Source organism: Rhododendron vialii, chromosome 3a, assembly GCF_030253575.1.
Source record: "Rhododendron vialii isolate Sample 1 chromosome 3a, ASM3025357v1".
Taxonomy (NCBI): domain Eukaryota; kingdom Viridiplantae; phylum Streptophyta; class Magnoliopsida; order Ericales; family Ericaceae; genus Rhododendron; species Rhododendron vialii.
This window is the reverse complement of record NC_080559.1, coordinates 19,086,958-19,104,788: the sequence shown is the minus strand read 5'-3', so window position 1 is coordinate 19,104,788 and position 17,831 is coordinate 19,086,958. Positions and strand designations below refer to the sequence as shown.

The following is a 17,831-nucleotide window of genomic DNA, read 5'->3' as shown; positions in this document are numbered from 1 at the left end:
AGTGTGTAGTGCGTGTGAATGGTAATGTTATCGTTTGAGTTGTGGCTACATAAATGGTAACGTTACTCAGGCATCTAAAGCCAAGACCTGCTCTAGTGTAGTGCGTGTGAATGGTAATGTTATCGTATGAGTTGTTGCTACATAAATGGTAATTACTCATGCATCTAAAGCCAAGACTAGCTTTGAGCATTCTTATTTTCTCAAAGTGACAGAGTGACACCACTTTCCATGGCTCAAGAACTCGCAATGATTCATCCACGTGTCTTCCTGTCCGTCCATCCAGAGAGGTTAAGCCAAATCAAACGGCCCTGATCTTCCCTCGCCCTCCATATTAACCCCAGCCATTCCTCTTTTCGGGTGGCAAGGGTACCATTTGTGTTTCGATCATTCATTCGCCTCCGCATCCTTCCCAGACCCGATTCTCTCTCTCTCTCTCTCTCTCTCGTCACATCCAGAGTTTCAGAAGAAAGGTAGGAGAATATCTAATCGCATTCATCGCCATTGTGATTGATCCCATTCTGCGTTGGCGCAGTAGATTCAGTTAAAACCGCTGCTTTATCCATTTTACAATCCATTTTCCGTTGTTTATTTTGGATTATGCTTTCCCAGATTCTCAATTTACGATATGATATATAGTACTATAATTGATTTCATCCCCTGTTTGTTCCATTGTAATTCAGTTTGTTCTAGCTGTTATTTGTGCATGCCGCTGATATGTGTTAAAAGTAGCCATTTAATATTTTTCAAAGATTCTCTTTCATATTAGATGTTTTTATTCAGAAAAAATTTAAAAGAAGTGTTTATTTGTAACGATGCGATGGGGGGAAAAGTCTACAAGAAACATGGGATGTGCAATGGGAAAATGCATCTGAGTTAAGATTAGATCAAGTATTTTGTTGCATTGAATTGGCATGTTCTGTGTTTTCTGAGAACGGGTTTTGGTGTCGGTGCACTCTAATGATTCGGTGAATTTTTAAACACTTTCATGAGATTTGTAGCATTTTGTTTCCAATTGATTCATTGAAATTGATTGGTTTCTGTGTTTACTTACTACAGGAATCATAACGAAGTGAAACGTTCGAATAGATGTTTGTTTGATTTAAGGTCAAATGTGACATAAGATCAAATTGTAGAAAAACTAAAAATTGCTGAAACATCTCCACCCCCCACCCCCCCCCCCCCCCCCCCCCCCCCCCCCCCCCCCCCGTTCTTATTTTCTCGGCTTTCACGAATAATTTTCATATGGAGAATTTTGAATAAGAGAGAACAGACATCAAAATCATTTGTGATATCATACATGGTAGTACATCAAGTATTAGGTTAATTAAATCTGATTAAACAAAATATGTTCATTGTGTTGTACTTGTTCTCACTTAATCTGCATTCTTATCAGGAGATAATATAGGATGGCAGATGCTGAGGATATTCAGCCACTCGTGTGCGATAATGGAACTGGAATGGTTAAGGTATCGGCTGCAATTTCTTCTATTTAAGGTTTCGAATAGATGCTTGATCATACTAAACCTCCCCCTTTGCCGCCCTTAAAAAATCTAGAAATGAAAAAACAAACAATATCAAAATATTGCCAACATATCATTCTTTTTGAGTTCATAGTCCGGACTCAGGAGTGTAATAAGTCAATTGGTGATCTCTAGCACCAGTTTTGAATCCAACACTGCTTAAGTCTCAGTTTGTGGTGATATAAAAATCCCTCTCTACTTCAGAGGAAAGGGGGATCGCTGATTTGATAGAACTAATTGGTTTACCATTTGCTAGGCTGGATTTGCTGGAGATGATGCTCCAAGGGCAGTGTTCCCTAGCATTGTAGGTCGCCCGCGTCATACTGGTGTGATGGTTGGGATGGGGCAGAAAGATGCATATGTGGGAGACGAGGCTCAATCCAAGCGTGGTATTCTAACATTGAAATATCCAATTGAGCACGGTATTGTCAGCAACTGGGATGACATGGAGAAGATATGGCATCACACCTTCTACAATGAGCTCCGTGTTGCCCCAGAAGAGCATCCTGTTCTCCTGACGGAAGCACCTCTGAACCCGAAGGCTAACCGTGAGAAGATGACCCAAATCATGTTTGAGACTTTCAACACTCCTGCTATGTATGTTGCTATTCAGGCTGTTCTTTCCCTCTATGCCAGTGGTCGTACAACTGGTAAGTTGTCAGTTATTATATTGCCAGTAGTAAAGCTTTCAATTGAATTTAGTATGAAACCATCAAATACTGAAATTCAGCATGCTTAATGTGTCAATACACGTCAGCGTGACAGAATGATGACAATGGCTGATGATTTCAGCTTAGATTGATGTATATAATTTTTTGATAGCTCCCTCGAGGTGTTTTATGTATTCTCGTGGCCCAGAACTTCAATTCCAGTGTATGGTCTATATGCAGGCATGAGATGCCTATGTATATGGTCTTTGTTAAATTTTCTCGGTGTGATGGTTTTTCATGAAGGTTGAGGACGAATTACTTTACTACCTCCATTCCATATTCATGGTCTTTTCCTGACGTCTAAAAAAAGCCAATATCTTTTATTGTATTCTTTGTTGAATGGTTTGGAAAACTTTCTACAAGTTGTAATTGAGATCTTTTCATTGGTGGAGAAAATGTCTCGAACATATTATTATTTGTTGATCCCATTAAAGAGCACGACTGCCATAAAAATGACCAAGAATATAGGAAGAGAAATGGTTTTGATTGGTCTCAATAGTAGTTCAGTAGACAATGCATTGTGCTGGATTCTGGTGTCCACTGTATCCTGTATTTGGATTATGCAGGCATTGTGCTGGATAGTGGAGATGGTGTCAGTCACACGGTCCCCATCTATGAAGGGTATGCCCTCCCACATGCAATCCTCCGTCTCGATTTGGCAGGCCGCGACCTCACTGATGCCTTGATGAAAATCCTCACGGAGCGCGGCTACTCCTTCACCACCACCGCGGAGCGGGAAATTGTGAGGGACATGAAGGAGAAGCTGGCTTACATAGCCCTAGACTACGAGCAGGAGCTAGAGACTTCCAAAACCAGCTCCTCCGTCGAGAAGAGCTACGAGCTGCCTGATGGACAGGTGATCACAATCGGCGCCGAGCGGTTCCGCTGTCCAGAGGTCCTCTTCCAGCCGTCGATGATTGGAATGGAAGCGGCAGGAATCCACGAGACCACTTACAATTCCATCATGAAGTGTGATGTCGATATCAGGAAAGATTTGTATGGGAATATCGTGCTTAGTGGTGGGTCCACCATGTTCCCTGGCATTGCAGATAGGATGAGCAAGGAAATCACCGCGCTTGCCCCTAGTAGCATGAAGATCAAGGTGGTGGCGCCGCCGGAGAGGAAGTATAGTGTTTGGATTGGAGGATCCATCTTGGCATCTCTCAGCACCTTCCAGCAGGTTTGTACTTTTGTCATTTTAAGCAGACATTGAACGTTCATGAATTCTCTTTGATTTGCTATCAGATGATTTCTCATTGGACTTATTTATTGTTTGAGTGCAGATGTGGATTGCAAAGGCCGAGTATGACGAGTCTGGGCCATCAATTGTGCACAGAAAATGCTTCTGATTGTGCCAGAAGAGAAATATTGAAGAAAGAAGCTAATTTATATGCGATGCAGCTTGCGATTTTTCATTCTTCCTTTGTTTTCTACATTTGTTATTTATATGTTGTTGGGTTGATGACTAGAGGGCGAGGAATTGTTGGAACGGGCGAAATTCTTTGATTTTTACCTAATTTTTGGAGTTTCCATCTATTGGCATGTTATTCCTTTTGTTTTTAGCTTTTATTTGTTTTTCGTTTGGGGTACATTCAAGAAACATGGACATAAGAACTATGGTCATCCGAGACCAGGAAACGAATGTCTAGAGCATCTACAGCACTCATTTATATAGAGTTCAGAGTTGCATGAATTTCATCTTGTGGATAGATAGAAAGAAAAGAAACAGTTCAGAGGTGGCGGTGGTGGTGAATCTCTCTCCGGTACTTAAACCCAGAGTTTGACTTCCAATTGCCCGTTTTTGGTCACTGATTACAAAACCAGGGTATATGTAACCTCTCCTCTGCACTAACGTTTTCAAAGACGCATATGTCCTACAATTTGTTTCTTTGTCTGGCATTGCGTGAACTGAAAGAAAGCAAATATGGAAGGGTGGCTGGCTGTTCTCCAAATGGGAATGCTTAAACCCCGAAGACAAATTTTCACATGCCAGTCCTATATAGATTCCAGACATGAAAACAGGCTCCCAGAGTGTGCATTTTTGGAATGCTTGATGGACTAACCTTGGATCCAGGAATTTCAGACCAGTTTACAGCTCTCTCCAACCATAGGGGTCCCAAAAAGTTTGCATAAATAGACTCACTAACTCAACATGAAAGCACCAGCTGCACAATCTCCATGTTCCTAGTTGTTACTTCTTCAAATAGTTGTTTGTAAACAGCTTCCGGGCAGCAGCTCTAGAAAGCATCTTAAAATTACACTACCATGCACGAGTAAGATCAAAATCAAGTGAGTTCTAGAGTAACTTTACCTCAATTTCAAATAATAGACTCCAACACAAGTATCATCCAGGCAGTCAAAAGTTATCCTTACTGATTGTCGCCAAAAAAATGGTCACAATGTAAAGGGGCTGTTAAGCTCTCTCTTTTTCTTGGGCTTTCAATTTTATTGGACCATGATAGTATTAGGTGGTAACTGGAGGAAACTATAATGAGCCACGGGACTTTTAAGGCCACATAGCATAGTGTACAAGCCTCTTTAACAATTATTTTTTGGGAATGCAGAGTAACCTGGGCTAGCTTGTCTGTACCTCAGACTAATCCTTACAGCCCCTCTCACATTCATTTCACACGCTTACGTGTGGAGGTTGAGATGGCCCCAAGAGTTGTTGACAAAAAGAATCGAACCTGAAACTTTAGGATAGAGAAAACACCTAAGTCTCAAATCAAGACCACTTGACCAACCCATTTGGGTTACAAGGCTCTTAACCTTGTACCAAAACAAAAAAACAGGGCTCTTAACTTAACCTGGTGCCTTAGTTTCAATGATAAAGGAAAAGGACAGCCCAGCTTACCAACCTAATGAGCAAGCCTCTGGCAACAGATGAGATCTACTATTATTTACCACTTGTTCATTTGTGGTGGCCCAGCTGGTGGGTTAGAGTTTTTAGGGAGCATATTGCATACAGACATCCTTTGTGTACTGTAAGGTCACCCCTGTCATTTCTCTTAGAAACACATAGGAGTACATTTCGCATAAGGTAATTGATTTTCACTCTTTTTTTACTCTACTTTATACGTTTGCACACTTGTTTTTCTATCTTTACAATGTGAACTTAGAATTAACAATATGCTTTGATGTATAGAAGATGCATGTGAACTGTTAATCTTGTAACCTACGTTACGTGAATAAAGAACCTCAATTGGTCAACGTTGGAAGGAGTAAGGATATAAGTAAGGGGAGTGCAAAAATTACTACTCTTTGTAATAATATGTACACAGTATAATACACAGTATTCCCTAATATATTAATAAGTGAACGATTTTTCTATCCTTTTGAACACAGTTAGCAGCAATCATATGATTATTTTCTTGAACAAGTGATTTTTTTTGTTTTTGAATTTTTTGTCAACATTATATGCATTAGTGGGGGTTAAACGGTTAAGTTTGGTTAGCAATCAAAGGAGATTCGATGTCCCTCCCTAGACTCAAACTCCAAACTTCCGCCTTATATAGAAGCCAAAAATACTACCTAGACGTGCCAAGAGTTGTACATCTTTTCACTTGCCATGGCCGTCACTATGTACGTCTCATATACGAATCACCTTCCTGCGCTCTCCCCTATATATATGCTTCTCAAAAAACCTTGACGGTGTGAGATCTAGGTTATTCACTTGATCACCTAGCTAAATGCATGTACGAGTAGTACCAGATCTCCTCATTGGGCATAAGGTAACTAGGATAAAGAGTAATTAAGTGCATTTTTTTATGCTAGCTATACAGCCCCTTAATTAGCTTAAAAAGGGAAAGAGCTATATTATATATAGAAAACTTTCCCATATATATTAATAGAAATCTTCAGGTAAGGACCTTAAGTTAAGGATCTTATATGCGGATCTCTCCATTTCTCCCCTTTCTCGATCGAATTTCGATGATCCGAGCCGCTCAATGTGATTAGAACGTGATTTTAAGGGTACTCGAACGTGATTTTAAAGATACTCGCAAGAAATCGTCAAAAAAAATGATCGGAAAGGGCTTGATTTGAGCAATTTTTTTAACTGTTTAGTAAAAAATTGTTTGGAACTGTTCGGATGAAATCCTTTCCGGTAATTTTTTTTTATGATTTCTCGTATGGACCCTTAAAATCACATTCTGATCACATTGAGCAGCTCGAATCATCAAAATTCGATTGGAATCAATGAGGTCCTTATAAGAAGGAAACTCGTATACAATCAGGATCCTATAAGGAATCCCTTATTTTAACAAAATGCGGACCTCTCATTTCTCGGTCAAATTTTGATGATCCGAACCGTTCAATGTGTTCAAAACGTGATTTTAAGGGTTTCCGCGAGAAAATGTAGTATCCCATTCTAGCTACGTACATGGTATAGTATAATCCATGATTCATGTGAAAAAGGTTGAGATTATTACTACCAGGTCCAGAAAACAAAAGTATTTCTCATTAAGATAAGATAGAATACTTAATTATCACTAAGTCCACTTTTTACAAAATATATTTACCATTAATGGAAGTGTCACCCTAAAACACCCTAGGGATTTAGGGTGCACTTTCCTATCATAGAATTTTAGTGATTTAGGCACTTTCATAGGGTACCATAGGATTTAGGCATTCTCATAGGATATCCAATAGTTTAGACACTTTTATAGAGTACCTTAAGGTTTGGGCACTTTCATAGGATATCCTAGGGTTTAGGCACTTTCAGAATTTAGAGTTTTAAGTATTTTCATAGAATTTTAGTGTTTTATTAATTGGAGGTGACCTGATGAAAATACTTTTTATTTTCTAGGTTCTCATTCTCGTCTCATGGCACTAATTATTAAAGGCTAAAGAGTGGGATTAATGGAATAACCAAAAAGAAAGGTTTCTTTGTTCCCTCCCCCACTTTCACTTCACTTTTGTAGACCATAAAGGGTTGGCCCAACCAATCCCCTTTCTTTTTCCATGTAACCATCATCATCACACCCACATGCACCATCCATCATCCATCAAGGCATCATTCATCTAACAATCTCTCTCACTCATCTCTCTCTCTCTCTCTCTCTCTCTCTCTAGATCTCCCTTGCAAATAATCAACCGACAAGTTCACCAAGTGGAACTGTCCATCGCTCCAGTACTTTGTCACTCTTTGGCTCTCACACACAACTGCAAATATTAGTCACCTGCGCAATCCGTGGATATTTCTACAAAGAAAATGATTTTTACCCACTTTTTTGATATTCACACATCTTTTTTTGTCTTTAAGCAAAAAAATACACACTTTCAATACAAAAATTCAAAAAAAAGAATGTGATTATCAAAAAAGAGAGTGTAGAAATTAATTCCCTTCTTTAAAAAAAGTTTGTAAATATATACACACACACACACACACACACACACACACACACACATACGGGGCGGTTCGGGATACCTTTAAAAAAATCCTCCAAATCTTAATCTCATAATTTTCGATCAAATTTTGATGATCCGAGCCGCTCAATGTGTTCAGAATGTGATTTTAAAGGTGCCCGCGAGAAACTGGCAAAAAAACTAACCGGGAAGGGCTTGATTTGAGCAGTTTTTTATTGAACCGTTCAATAAAGTTCAATAAAAAAACTGTTCGGATGAAGCCCTTCCCGGTCATTTTTTTTTGCTGATTTCTCACGAGCACTCTTAAAATCACGTTCTGATTACATTGAGTGGCTTGAATCATCAAAATTCGATCGGAAACTTGGGTGGTTTTTTAAGGATTTTTTTAATGGTCTCCGGAACCGCCCCGATATATATATATATATACAGTCCGTCTCCCGTAAGGACCACCTCATTTTAATAAAATGCGGACCTCCCTTTCCCAATTGAATTTCGATAATCCGAGCCGCTCAATGTGTTTAGAACGTGATTTTAATGGTACCTGCGAGAAATCAGCAAAAAAAATGACCGGGAAGGGCTTCATCCGAGCAGTTTTTGTTTATTTTTTATCGAACGGTTCAAACAAAAACTGCTCAGATGAAGCCCTTCCTGATCATTTTTTTTGTCGATTTCTTATGAGTACCCTTAAAATCACATTCTGAACACATTGAGCGGCTCGGATCATCGAAATTCGATCGAAAAATGGGAGAAATGAGGAGGTCTGCATTTTAACTAAAATAAGGACTCCCTCATTTGAGACTGACTGTATGTATGTATATATATATATATATATATATATATATATATATTCATTTTCAAATAAGGAGGTTTTTATTTGAGTTAAAATAAGGACCTCTCCATTCCTCCCATTTTCCGTTCGAATTTCGATAATCCGAGCCGCTCAATGTGTTCAGAACGTGATTTTAAGAGTATTTACGAGGAATCAGCAAAAAAAATGACCGGGAAGGGCTTCATCTGAGCAGTTTTTATTTGAACCGTTCGATAAAAAACAAACAAAACCTACTCAGATGAAGCCTTTCCGATCATTTTTTTTTGTTGATTTCTCGCAGGTACCCTTAAAATCACGTTCTGAACACATTGAGCGGTTTGGATCATCAAAATTCTATCGGGAAAGGAAGGTCCTTATTTTATTAAGTTAAGGTGGTCCTTAGGAGAAGGGGGCGGATTTGTAGACAACCAAACAAACACCCAAACAAACACCCCATCTCAGCCCTTTATTTCAAGGGCTGAGATTAAATCCCAGCCCATACTTAAAACTAATTACACTCTTCCCCCCTCTCCTCCCATCTCTCACGTCAGACACAAGCCATCCTCTGTGACAGACCATCCCTCCACTCCGACTCCACCTCCCTCCACTCCGACCGACGTGCTCAGCCCCCGCCGTCGACAACCCTTAGTCCCCTGCCGCCGACGCCCCTCTCTCTCTCCACTGACGACCCCCGCCCGACGACCCCTCTCTCTGGTCAACGACCCATGCCCGCCGACGCCCCTTAGTCCCCCGCCGCCTGCACTTCAACCAACGACCGACGAGACTCCGTCGACGCCGACCCACCACCTCTCTACTCGAGGTACAGAAGGGATTTTCCAAAAATGCATTTTTCGAAAATGGGCGCATACATGGAAAACGTTAACAACGTGAAAGAGGAATACGGGCTAACAATAGAAAACTAAATTGGGTTGGGTCTCATTTTTGGGTAGGTAGTTTTACTTTTGAACCGGTTCTTAGGCCCAAATTCAAAACCTGGAGTGGATTTAGGGAGAGATTGTTCAGTGACCCAGGCCCCTCCATGCGGGGTGATTATGTCATCCTAAGTCAAAAAGTAGATTAAGGTGAGGTGATCGTGTTGTACTGTCATACTCAAAAGATTAGTAGTGAAATCCAAGTGTCGAATTCACAAGGATAGATTAGCTAAATTGCTATATAATTTTGATTGATTCCTAGATCTTGACCAGCGGGCCAAGCCCTTATATTTAGTTGAATATGATTTTATCTTTAGATCTCAAAAAGATTTTACCTATGTATGACATACTCATATTCGATTTTCATGAGGTAATAAACCAATATAAATACATACATACGTGGAGGGCCAACCATTAGCAGCAGTTAAGTACAACTAATCATTAAATATCTATAAGCATTTCCTGAGTAATTCTATGAGTCATGAGCTCACTATTTATGGCTAATGTAGCTTGTGAATATGACTGTATTTCAAAATCTCTTGGCTGTGCCACCCAATGTTGTTGAACCCTAACAACATTGGAAACATAATCAGGATTTACTACTTGAATTAAGAAAAGAAAAAGACATTCGTGTTAGTTTATGCATACATTGACTATTTTCTAGGGACTCAATTTTATCGTTTGCTGACACGTAGCCCGTTTAAAATTAGGGTAATGCCCTATATAGACGAACTCATAAGAGTTGATGATACATGAGAGGTATCGAACGTGAGACCTTAAAAGAAAAAATACACATCTTAATTACTTTACAAAGAAGCAAAAAAGTATCATCTGCCTTATAACTATATGGATCTCTTTTCTTTTTCTTGCAGGCAACTGAAGGGTGAACAATGGAGTTAGTGGGTTTAGATGATGTCGAAGTAGATGATACCGAGACTGTAGATAATATTGTGGAAGGTTTAGCAACACCGACAATTGGGATATATTTTGAGACAATTGAAGAAGCACGGAAGTACTACGAACGTTATGGTCAAGAAAATGGATTTTGGATTCGTACTCGGGCTTCAGGCAAAGGACGAAACCGGTCGAATGAAGTCACTAAGGTGATATTTGTTTGCAGAAAAGAAGGAAAGTATGTTGCGAGAAATCAGCAGGAGCGTATCGTGGAAGTGAATGATGAGACAGTCGGAGAAGAGAAAGTGATATCAAAGAAAAGAGTTAAAAGTTGTTCAACCGTTAAATGTGGATGCGAGGCTCATATGCGGATTATGCTTGACAAATGGAATTACAAATGGAAAGTAACAGGTTTTAATGAACGTCACAACCACCAACTAGTGACTCCATCTAAAAGGATGAAAATGAAGTCAAATTGAAACATGCCCAAAGCAGTTAAGGATTTGATTGAGGTATTTCATAAAGAAAGTATAGGAATTTCGAAAGTTCCTTCAATTTTTGGTGGGGAGTACATTGGCTTTGATAGTAGGGACTGCTACAATCACTTGAGGAATGTGAGGCATAGAGACCTAGATTGCGGGGATGCACAATCAGTTCTTGACTACTTTAAGAACAAACAAGCTCAGAATCCACAATTTTTTTATGCAATTCAATGTGATGAAAGTGGGAGGGCAGTTAATTTTTTTTGGGTGGATTCCCGATCTCGCATGGCGTACCATTATTTTGGAGATGTGGTCACATTTGACACAACATATCGAACAAATAAGTATGATATGCCTTTCGCACCATTTACGGGAGTAAACCATCACATGCAGTCGATACAGTTTGGATGTGCACTTTTACAAGACAAGACAGAGGTGACGTTTGAATGGTTGTTTCGGACATGGCTTGACGCTATGGGAGGACGTCCTCCAACTTCTATGATCACTGACCAAGACTTGGGAATGAAATGAGCTATTGCCACAGTCTTTCCCAACACCCGTCATCGTCTCTGTCTTTGGCATATTAAGAAGAAATTTGTTGAAAAATTGTCACAAGTGTACTACAAGAGGTCGAAATTCAAGAAGGATATCAAAAAATGTATTAAGGAGACATACAAGAAATAGGACTTTGAAGGGAGATGGATGTTATTGATGAAGGAAAACGAGTTAGAAAGCAACAAATGGCTTCAAGGGTTATTTGATATTCGTGAATCATGGGTACCCGTTTACAATCGTGGTACATTCTTTGCCGGTATGAATACTACCGTACGTAGTGAGGGTATTAACTCATTTTTTGATGGTTTTGTAACTCACACGTCAAATCTCAAAGAATTTGTGGTGAAGTATGAGAAAGCCTTGAATAGGATTGTGAAAAGGGAAAATGATGAGGATTTTGAGTCCGAACATAAATTTCGGATTGTTAATGACCATGAATTTTTGTTGAAGCATGCGGGAAAAGTGTATACTAGAAACGTCTTCAACAAGTTCAAGGAATCATGGAGTAAAGTCTTTGACTACAAAGTTGAAAATGTGAGAAATGGCAATAGTTTTCAATCTTTCGAAATGAAGTCAAAATATGATGAACTTGAAAAGTTTGAGGTGACATTGGATTCGCAAACCTATGAGGGAAAGTGTGAATGCCAACAATTTGAGTTTGTTGGGATATTGTGTGCGCACATTTTGAAAGTGTTTGTCCGACTAGACATTGATGAAATACCGGAACATTTTATTCTTCCACGATGGAGGCAAAAGGCCAATAAATTTAGGATAATTGATTCCCAAGGATTGGTGCATGACGATGGCAAAGAAGAATCTGAGGCATTAAGACTTAGCCATATGTGTCAAGAAGCTACGAAATTGGCTTGTTTGGCCGCCCCATCAAATGGGGCATACACAATTTTTATTGAAGGTATGAATGATTTATTTGAGAAGATTCAAAAAGTTTCTAAGGTGTCTCCAATTGAAATTTGTGCTGACAAAGATAATGAGAAATCTATCGAGCCATCGCGGGCTGAGATATTGCTTTTGGATCCGAACATCTCACAATGCAAGGGTAGGAAAAAGGACGTCAAGGGCAAAGCCGCTACTACACAATCTGTAATGCCCCGAATTTTGAGTACGTTAAGAAGACATTTTATTCATAAAATCAAATGGAGTCTGGCTCTTATTACAACAGAACTTCCACACGAGTTCAATATTTACACAAATGGAAGGGGTTCTAGGGTTCCTAACTACAGCTCCTCCTGCTCCTCCATTCTTGCCAGCTCCTCAGCTCCAAAAGCCTCCACGATGATCTGCTTACCCTGATTATCTACAAAATCTGACACATTATACCAGCGTCACCACTAATATAATATGTCAGGGTCACCAAAAAGGCAACACCGTGAGCTACAAAGCTCAGCAGAGTAATCCCATACCCGCTAACCCATAACTTATAAACAAAGCTATAATACAACATCAATTTCCACATGATAAGTATATACGCAGCTAATCAATGACACATCCACATTCGTTAATCAACTATCGTTGGTGTCCAAGAGGTTCGTATTTCTCCTACGCGACTCATCGTAGACCGTGTCAACATTTTCATTTACAAAACAATCTTTCAAAAAAACACTTTGTTTAAACACACCCAACCTTTCAAAATCATTTGCATTGGCTCCCTACCGCGGATAACCAAGCTACACACCCAACCTTTCAAAATCATTTGCATTGGCTCCGTACCGCGGATAACCAAGCTATACCTCACCATGGTTCCGCCGCTCCGGGTTCCCATGGGAACGCACACATTTCAAAACCCTCGGTTCCGCCGCTCCGGGTTCCCGAGTATCCCACAATGGTTCCGCCGCTCCGGGTTCCCAATTGGGGTTTTCGAAATCTAAAAACCTCGGTTTCGCCGCTCCGGGTTCCCGAGTATCCCCACAATGATTCCGCCGCTCCGGGTTCTCATTGGGTTTTTCAACACACACCACACAATGGGCTACCATGTCCGGCCACATTGCGGTTTTCAAAACATTTCAAAACCTTTTCAAATGTTTCTTTTACACACGCACACAACTCACATAATGCCACCCAAAACCGGTCATTATGTTGTTTCAAAAATATTTCCTTCCTCGAAAAAATATTTCCTTTAATCACACCCTAGGTGTCATGTTTCTACTTTCTCGATTCTCATGTCTCGTTACATGCAAAGACTCCGCGGTAGGACAAAAATAAACAGAAATCATTCTAACAGGATCATCAAATTCTATATTACTTATCACGCTTAATCACTACTTATAGCATAACGCCACATGTACGGACGCCTTTGGAGTGTATCACTTATGCTTTATTCAAAGCACAACGCCACATGTACGGACGTCTTTGGAGTGAAATCACTTATGCTTTATCACATACCACAAGTAATACAAGCAACTCATATACGCATACTCATAACTATCTTAAAGATCAAAATACGAATACTTCTAATTAAACGATAAGTACGTAAGGATGAACTACATATAATTAGGAGTAGTAGATAGGGATAATCTACCGTTCTTCTTGGCGGTAGGTCGGCTACGGAAAGTACGTCGGTGGTCGGACGGAGTAACTTCCTACGGTGGTCTCCGGTAGCTTCGAAAGAGAAAGGTTTCTCTCGAAACTTCTACTTGACTATTACTACTACTACTTTTGGATCGAGAGGGTGGTCGAGTGGCGGTTTAGTGGTGGCCTAGGATGAGTTTCTTGAAGAATTCAAGAACAAAGGAAAAAACAAAGAAAGAACACAATTTTTCTAGAGAGAGAAGTTGCTAGGTGAAGGTGTGAGTTCAATGCTTGGAATGGGGTCCTATTTATAGGCAAAACCTTGGGCTCTCCCTCCCTCTCATGGCCGGCCTCTCTCTCTCTCTCTCTACCTAAAATTTTGACACATGGCATGTAATCATGGAAGATCAAAGGCTACTTGGTAGGCTTGCATGGCTAGGTTAGGCTAAAAGGTAGGCTTGCATGGCTAGATTGTACCAAGGATTGATCTTTGGGAGATTTGTTTGGAAAGAAGGAGACAATGGTACAAGATTTGGTCATAAAACAAATATGGAAGTACAAATGGGGAGTTAAGTTTGGTTAGGGAAAAGATTCTCCAAGGATGGAGAAAGATCAAGGAAGGATCATGGAAGGTCAAGAAAGTACAACAAAATCTCTCCCTCTCTCTCTCCTATCTCTCTCTCGGCTCTCTCTCTCCTCTCCCTCTCTCTCGGCCTCTCTCTCCTCTCTCCCTCTCTCGGCCTCTCTCTCCTCTCTCTCTCTCTCTCTCTCTCTTGTGCAAAGGTACACACACACACACACACACACACACATATATATATATATATATATATATATACTTATGTACTATAACCAAGAAAGAATAAATACAAAGTACCAAGTACAAGATTTTCCAAATAAAAATCCTATTAAAGAAATCCAATAAGGCACATGTTGATTAAATAAATAAACTAGGGTACTTTGTAATCTAGAAAGATCAACTCCCCAATAAATAAATCCAATTGGGTACAAAACTCCAATACAAAATAATAAAAAAGTACTTAGGAGAATATTAGGCATTAAAGGCTACTAAGGCTAACAAGTACTTTCAAAATAAAATTTTGGTACTTCATCACATGGGCAATTAGGAAAAAAGACTAGTTAAAAGAATAACTCTTTTACCCAATGGATAATAAATCCCCTAACTTTTATTATCCAATGGACAATAGCTACTAGGAAACTTTTATAGTAAAATAATCAAGGAGTACTTTTAAGCATGTGACAAAAGCCCTATATTAAATATAGGTGTGGTACCAAGTACCCCAATTAAATAAAAAGACTAGGATTCTCCCCATTAAAATAATAATAAAGTACAAGTCAAATCAACTTTATTGAAAGGTTCCCTAGTCACATCGGTACTTTATTTGGTCAAAGACTCTATTACCCAATGGTCACTAATTTCCCTAACGGTTATTACCCAATGGATAATAATTCCCCTTGCAGTTAATAACCAATGGATAAAAGGAGTACAAGTACCTTTTATTAAAATAAAATTTTGAAAAGACTACATGTACTTTTTAAAAAAAAGTTTATTGTCCAATGGACAAAAATTACCCTAACCATTATGGACCAATGGGTAAAGGCAAAAGGTTCAAAAGTTTTAAAAGGTCCAAAAGGTTCATCGAGTAACTAGGTAAGTTGGTTGCTTGGTTCCTCCAAGTAGTCGGTTGAAAACTAACTAAATTGGTCACGTAGGTTTTCTAGTCGAGAGTTTAACCAACGACTGAAATTTAACTACGACGAAAATTAATAAGAAATCATATAGCCCTTCAATGGAAAATAAGTAATTCAAATAAAATTCAAATATTTAACGAAATTTTCACTGACCAAAATTGAGGGGCGTTACACAATCCGAAAGATTGAAAATTGGTATTAAGATGTCATTAAATAAGAAGAAAAGAAAGTGTCACATGTGCTTTCAATTTGGACATGATAAGAGAACTTGTCCTTCGAATCCAATGCGTAAAACTAGCAAAGGTAACTCAATTACTAATTCTATTTTTCTTATGGACATAGATGTTCTTATTTACTAATGTCTTTTTTTTAATTGTCAATTTTATTCAATAGACTTGGAAGAGGAAGTGGAAGGTTCAGATAGTGACCAAGAGGAAGGCTCAGATTGCTCTGAATGATCTCAGAGTATTTTGGCATGTTAGCTTTGTTTCGTAATGTAATGTAGTTATTGTGCTTTAAATTTGGAATTGAATGTAATGGAATTGACCAGTTTTTATGTTAACTGTAAGAAAGTTTATTTTATGGATCAGTTTTTGGGATGAAATGGAATGTAAGAAAGTTATTCTCATGGATCAGTTTCAATGTTGGTATTGAATGTAAGAAAGTTCTTTTCTTTTTTTGGGTGGAATTGATCAGTGTATAAAAGTTCTTTTTATGCCCCGAGCACTAGCCTTGCTTCAAATGATCTTGAGTTTCAATGTTGGTAACACTTGCTTCATTAGGTGCTGAAAAATTGAGTTTTAGAAGTGCTGAAATTGAGTATTTGGAATGCCGGTGTCCGTATCGTGTTCGTTCACAAAGGTAGGTTTTGAAAAAAATTCGGCAAAGTCTCCCCTATTTTTGGTTGGTAACACTTGCTTCATTAGGTGCTGGAAAATTGAGTTTTAGAAGTGCTGAAATTGACTATTTGGAATGTCGGTGTCCGTATCGTGTTTGTTAGGTTTTGAAAAAAATTCGGCAAAATCTCCCCTATTTTTGGTTGGTAACACTTGCTTCATTAGGTGCTGGAAAATTGAGTTTTAGAAGTGCTGAAATTGACTATTTGGAATGCCGGTGTCCGTGTCGTGTCCGTTCACAAAGTTAGGTTTTGAAAAAAATTCGGCACAATCTCCTCTATTTTTGGTCCTAACCCGACATCTTGCGTCTCAGTCAGTACAGCAATAACAACAGGCACCACATCAGGTTATGCATAAGCCCACGATAGGCATTTCTCATTCTAAATCACCATTCACAGGCCACATTCACAACAACTAAATAATGGAAAAGTGAATAGAATAGAATTCATAGGCATATTGGACAAGTGAAGGATATGTACAAACAAGTAGAAGAACACCAAAAATTATGTATAAACTGAATTTTTATTGAAGTTCTAATGTAATTACATCATCTGAGTATAAGTTACAAAATTAATCTCTCTAAACAAAATTCATCTCTCTGATGATGCTTCCTTCCCTCTTCCCGAAGGCATGAGACTTTTTTCAATTTGTAAAGAAATAGGAGCATCCAATTTTTCTTGTATCTTCTGACATAATTGTACAGTCCACTTTTCTTGCTTCCCATAAAATCAATCAAATCCTTCATAGCTATCTTTGCGTCATGAAGATTATCATCCGCAATGCATTTCTGTCCCTTGATAAAGATATAATTCAGCATCTGCAATTTTAACTTTCTATATGTTGACATGGGATCATTAGAATAAAAGGAGGATATCCCACGAGCATTTCATACATAATAGCACCAAGCAACCACCTAAAAAAGCACCAATCATAAGTCTACTAGAAGTCTAAACCAAGCGTTCACCATTTTGTGAAGTTCCATTAAAACTGCCTGCCCCTGAAAAATCCTTCTCTTTGAGAGCGCTTCTGTAACGACCCGGATTTTTGACCTAATTTTTTTAATACAAATTTTTATTGTTAAATTTCTAATTCAATAATTAATTAGATTGAATAATTAAAATATATTATTACGTGTACAATTGATATTATTTGCGCTATTGTTTAAGATATTTAAACTTTAGATATACAGGAAATTAGGGATTCATATTCATCTCTTATCTTTCCTATCTAAATCCTAACTAAAATTCTATTCAAATTAACTCTCCACTTCTCTCTCTCTCTCTCATCCTATACATATATGCGTCCACATACATTCTCACCTTATACATAAACGCGTCCACATACATTCTTATCTTATACATATACGCGTCCACATACATTAGATTAAAGAAAACCCCACAAAATGTGACACTTGTCCTCTATCTCTCT

General features: G+C 38.7%; 3 protein-coding genes across 4 annotated transcripts; all 3 read left to right on the top strand.

The window, feature by feature from the left end:
- Positions 1 to 183: 183 nt before the first annotated feature.
- On the top strand, positions 184 to 3,766 carry LOC131319176 (actin-like). Of its 2 annotated transcripts, none has more exons than XM_058349326.1 (5): positions 184 to 470; positions 1,394 to 1,466; positions 1,777 to 2,170; positions 2,797 to 3,410; positions 3,514 to 3,766. In XM_058349326.1, exons 2-5 carry the CDS (start codon positions 1,407 to 1,409, stop codon positions 3,577 to 3,579), a joined length of 1,134 nt encoding a protein of 377 aa, XP_058205309.1. In that variant the 5' UTR covers positions 184 to 470; positions 1,394 to 1,406; the 3' UTR covers positions 3,580 to 3,766. The 2 variants fall into 2 exon arrangements, with proteins under 2 accessions (XP_058205309.1, XP_058205310.1); XM_058349327.1 differs by having other exon boundaries at positions 465 to 540.
- Positions 3,767 to 10,227: 6,461 nt separating this feature from the next.
- On the top strand, positions 10,228 to 10,710 carry LOC131321192 (protein FAR1-RELATED SEQUENCE 11-like). The gene has a single exon (XM_058352196.1). The coding sequence runs from the start codon at positions 10,228 to 10,230 to the stop codon at positions 10,708 to 10,710; it is 483 nt and encodes a 160-aa protein (XP_058208179.1).
- Positions 10,711 to 11,424: 714 nt separating this feature from the next.
- On the top strand, positions 11,425 to 16,651 carry LOC131321191 (protein FAR1-RELATED SEQUENCE 9-like). Its single transcript, XM_058352195.1, has 6 exons — positions 11,425 to 12,369; positions 15,901 to 15,998; positions 16,098 to 16,150; positions 16,290 to 16,368; positions 16,456 to 16,481; positions 16,569 to 16,651. The coding sequence occupies exons 1-6, from the start codon at positions 11,425 to 11,427 to the stop codon at positions 16,649 to 16,651; spliced, it is 1,284 nt and encodes a 427-aa protein (XP_058208178.1).
- Positions 16,652 to 17,831: the final 1,180 nt, after the last annotated feature.

Excerpts from the sequence above, each read along its gene's own strand:
- LOC131319176 (XM_058349326.1), top strand. The coding sequence starts at position 1,407 with ATGGCAGATGCTGAGGATATTCAGCCACTCGTGTGCGATAATGGAACT. Across the intron at positions 1,467-1,776 it reads ATGGAACTGGAATGGTTAAG|GCTGGATTTGCTGGAGATGA; the intron begins GTATCGGCTGCA and ends ACCATTTGCTAG. Across the intron at positions 2,171-2,796 it reads TGCCAGTGGTCGTACAACTG|GCATTGTGCTGGATAGTGGA; the intron begins GTAAGTTGTCAG and ends TGGATTATGCAG.
- LOC131321192 (XM_058352196.1), top strand. The coding sequence starts at position 10,228 with ATGGAGTTAGTGGGTTTAGATGATGTCGAAGTAGATGATACCGAGACT.
- LOC131321191 (XM_058352195.1), top strand. The coding sequence starts at position 11,425 with ATGAAGGAAAACGAGTTAGAAAGCAACAAATGGCTTCAAGGGTTATTT. Across the intron at positions 16,369-16,455 it reads TATCGTGTTCGTTCACAAAG|AAGTGCTGAAATTGACTATT; the intron begins GTAGGTTTTGAA and ends ATTGAGTTTTAG. Across the intron at positions 16,482-16,568 it reads TGAAATTGACTATTTGGAAT|GTGCTGGAAAATTGAGTTTT; the intron begins GTCGGTGTCCGT and ends TTGCTTCATTAG.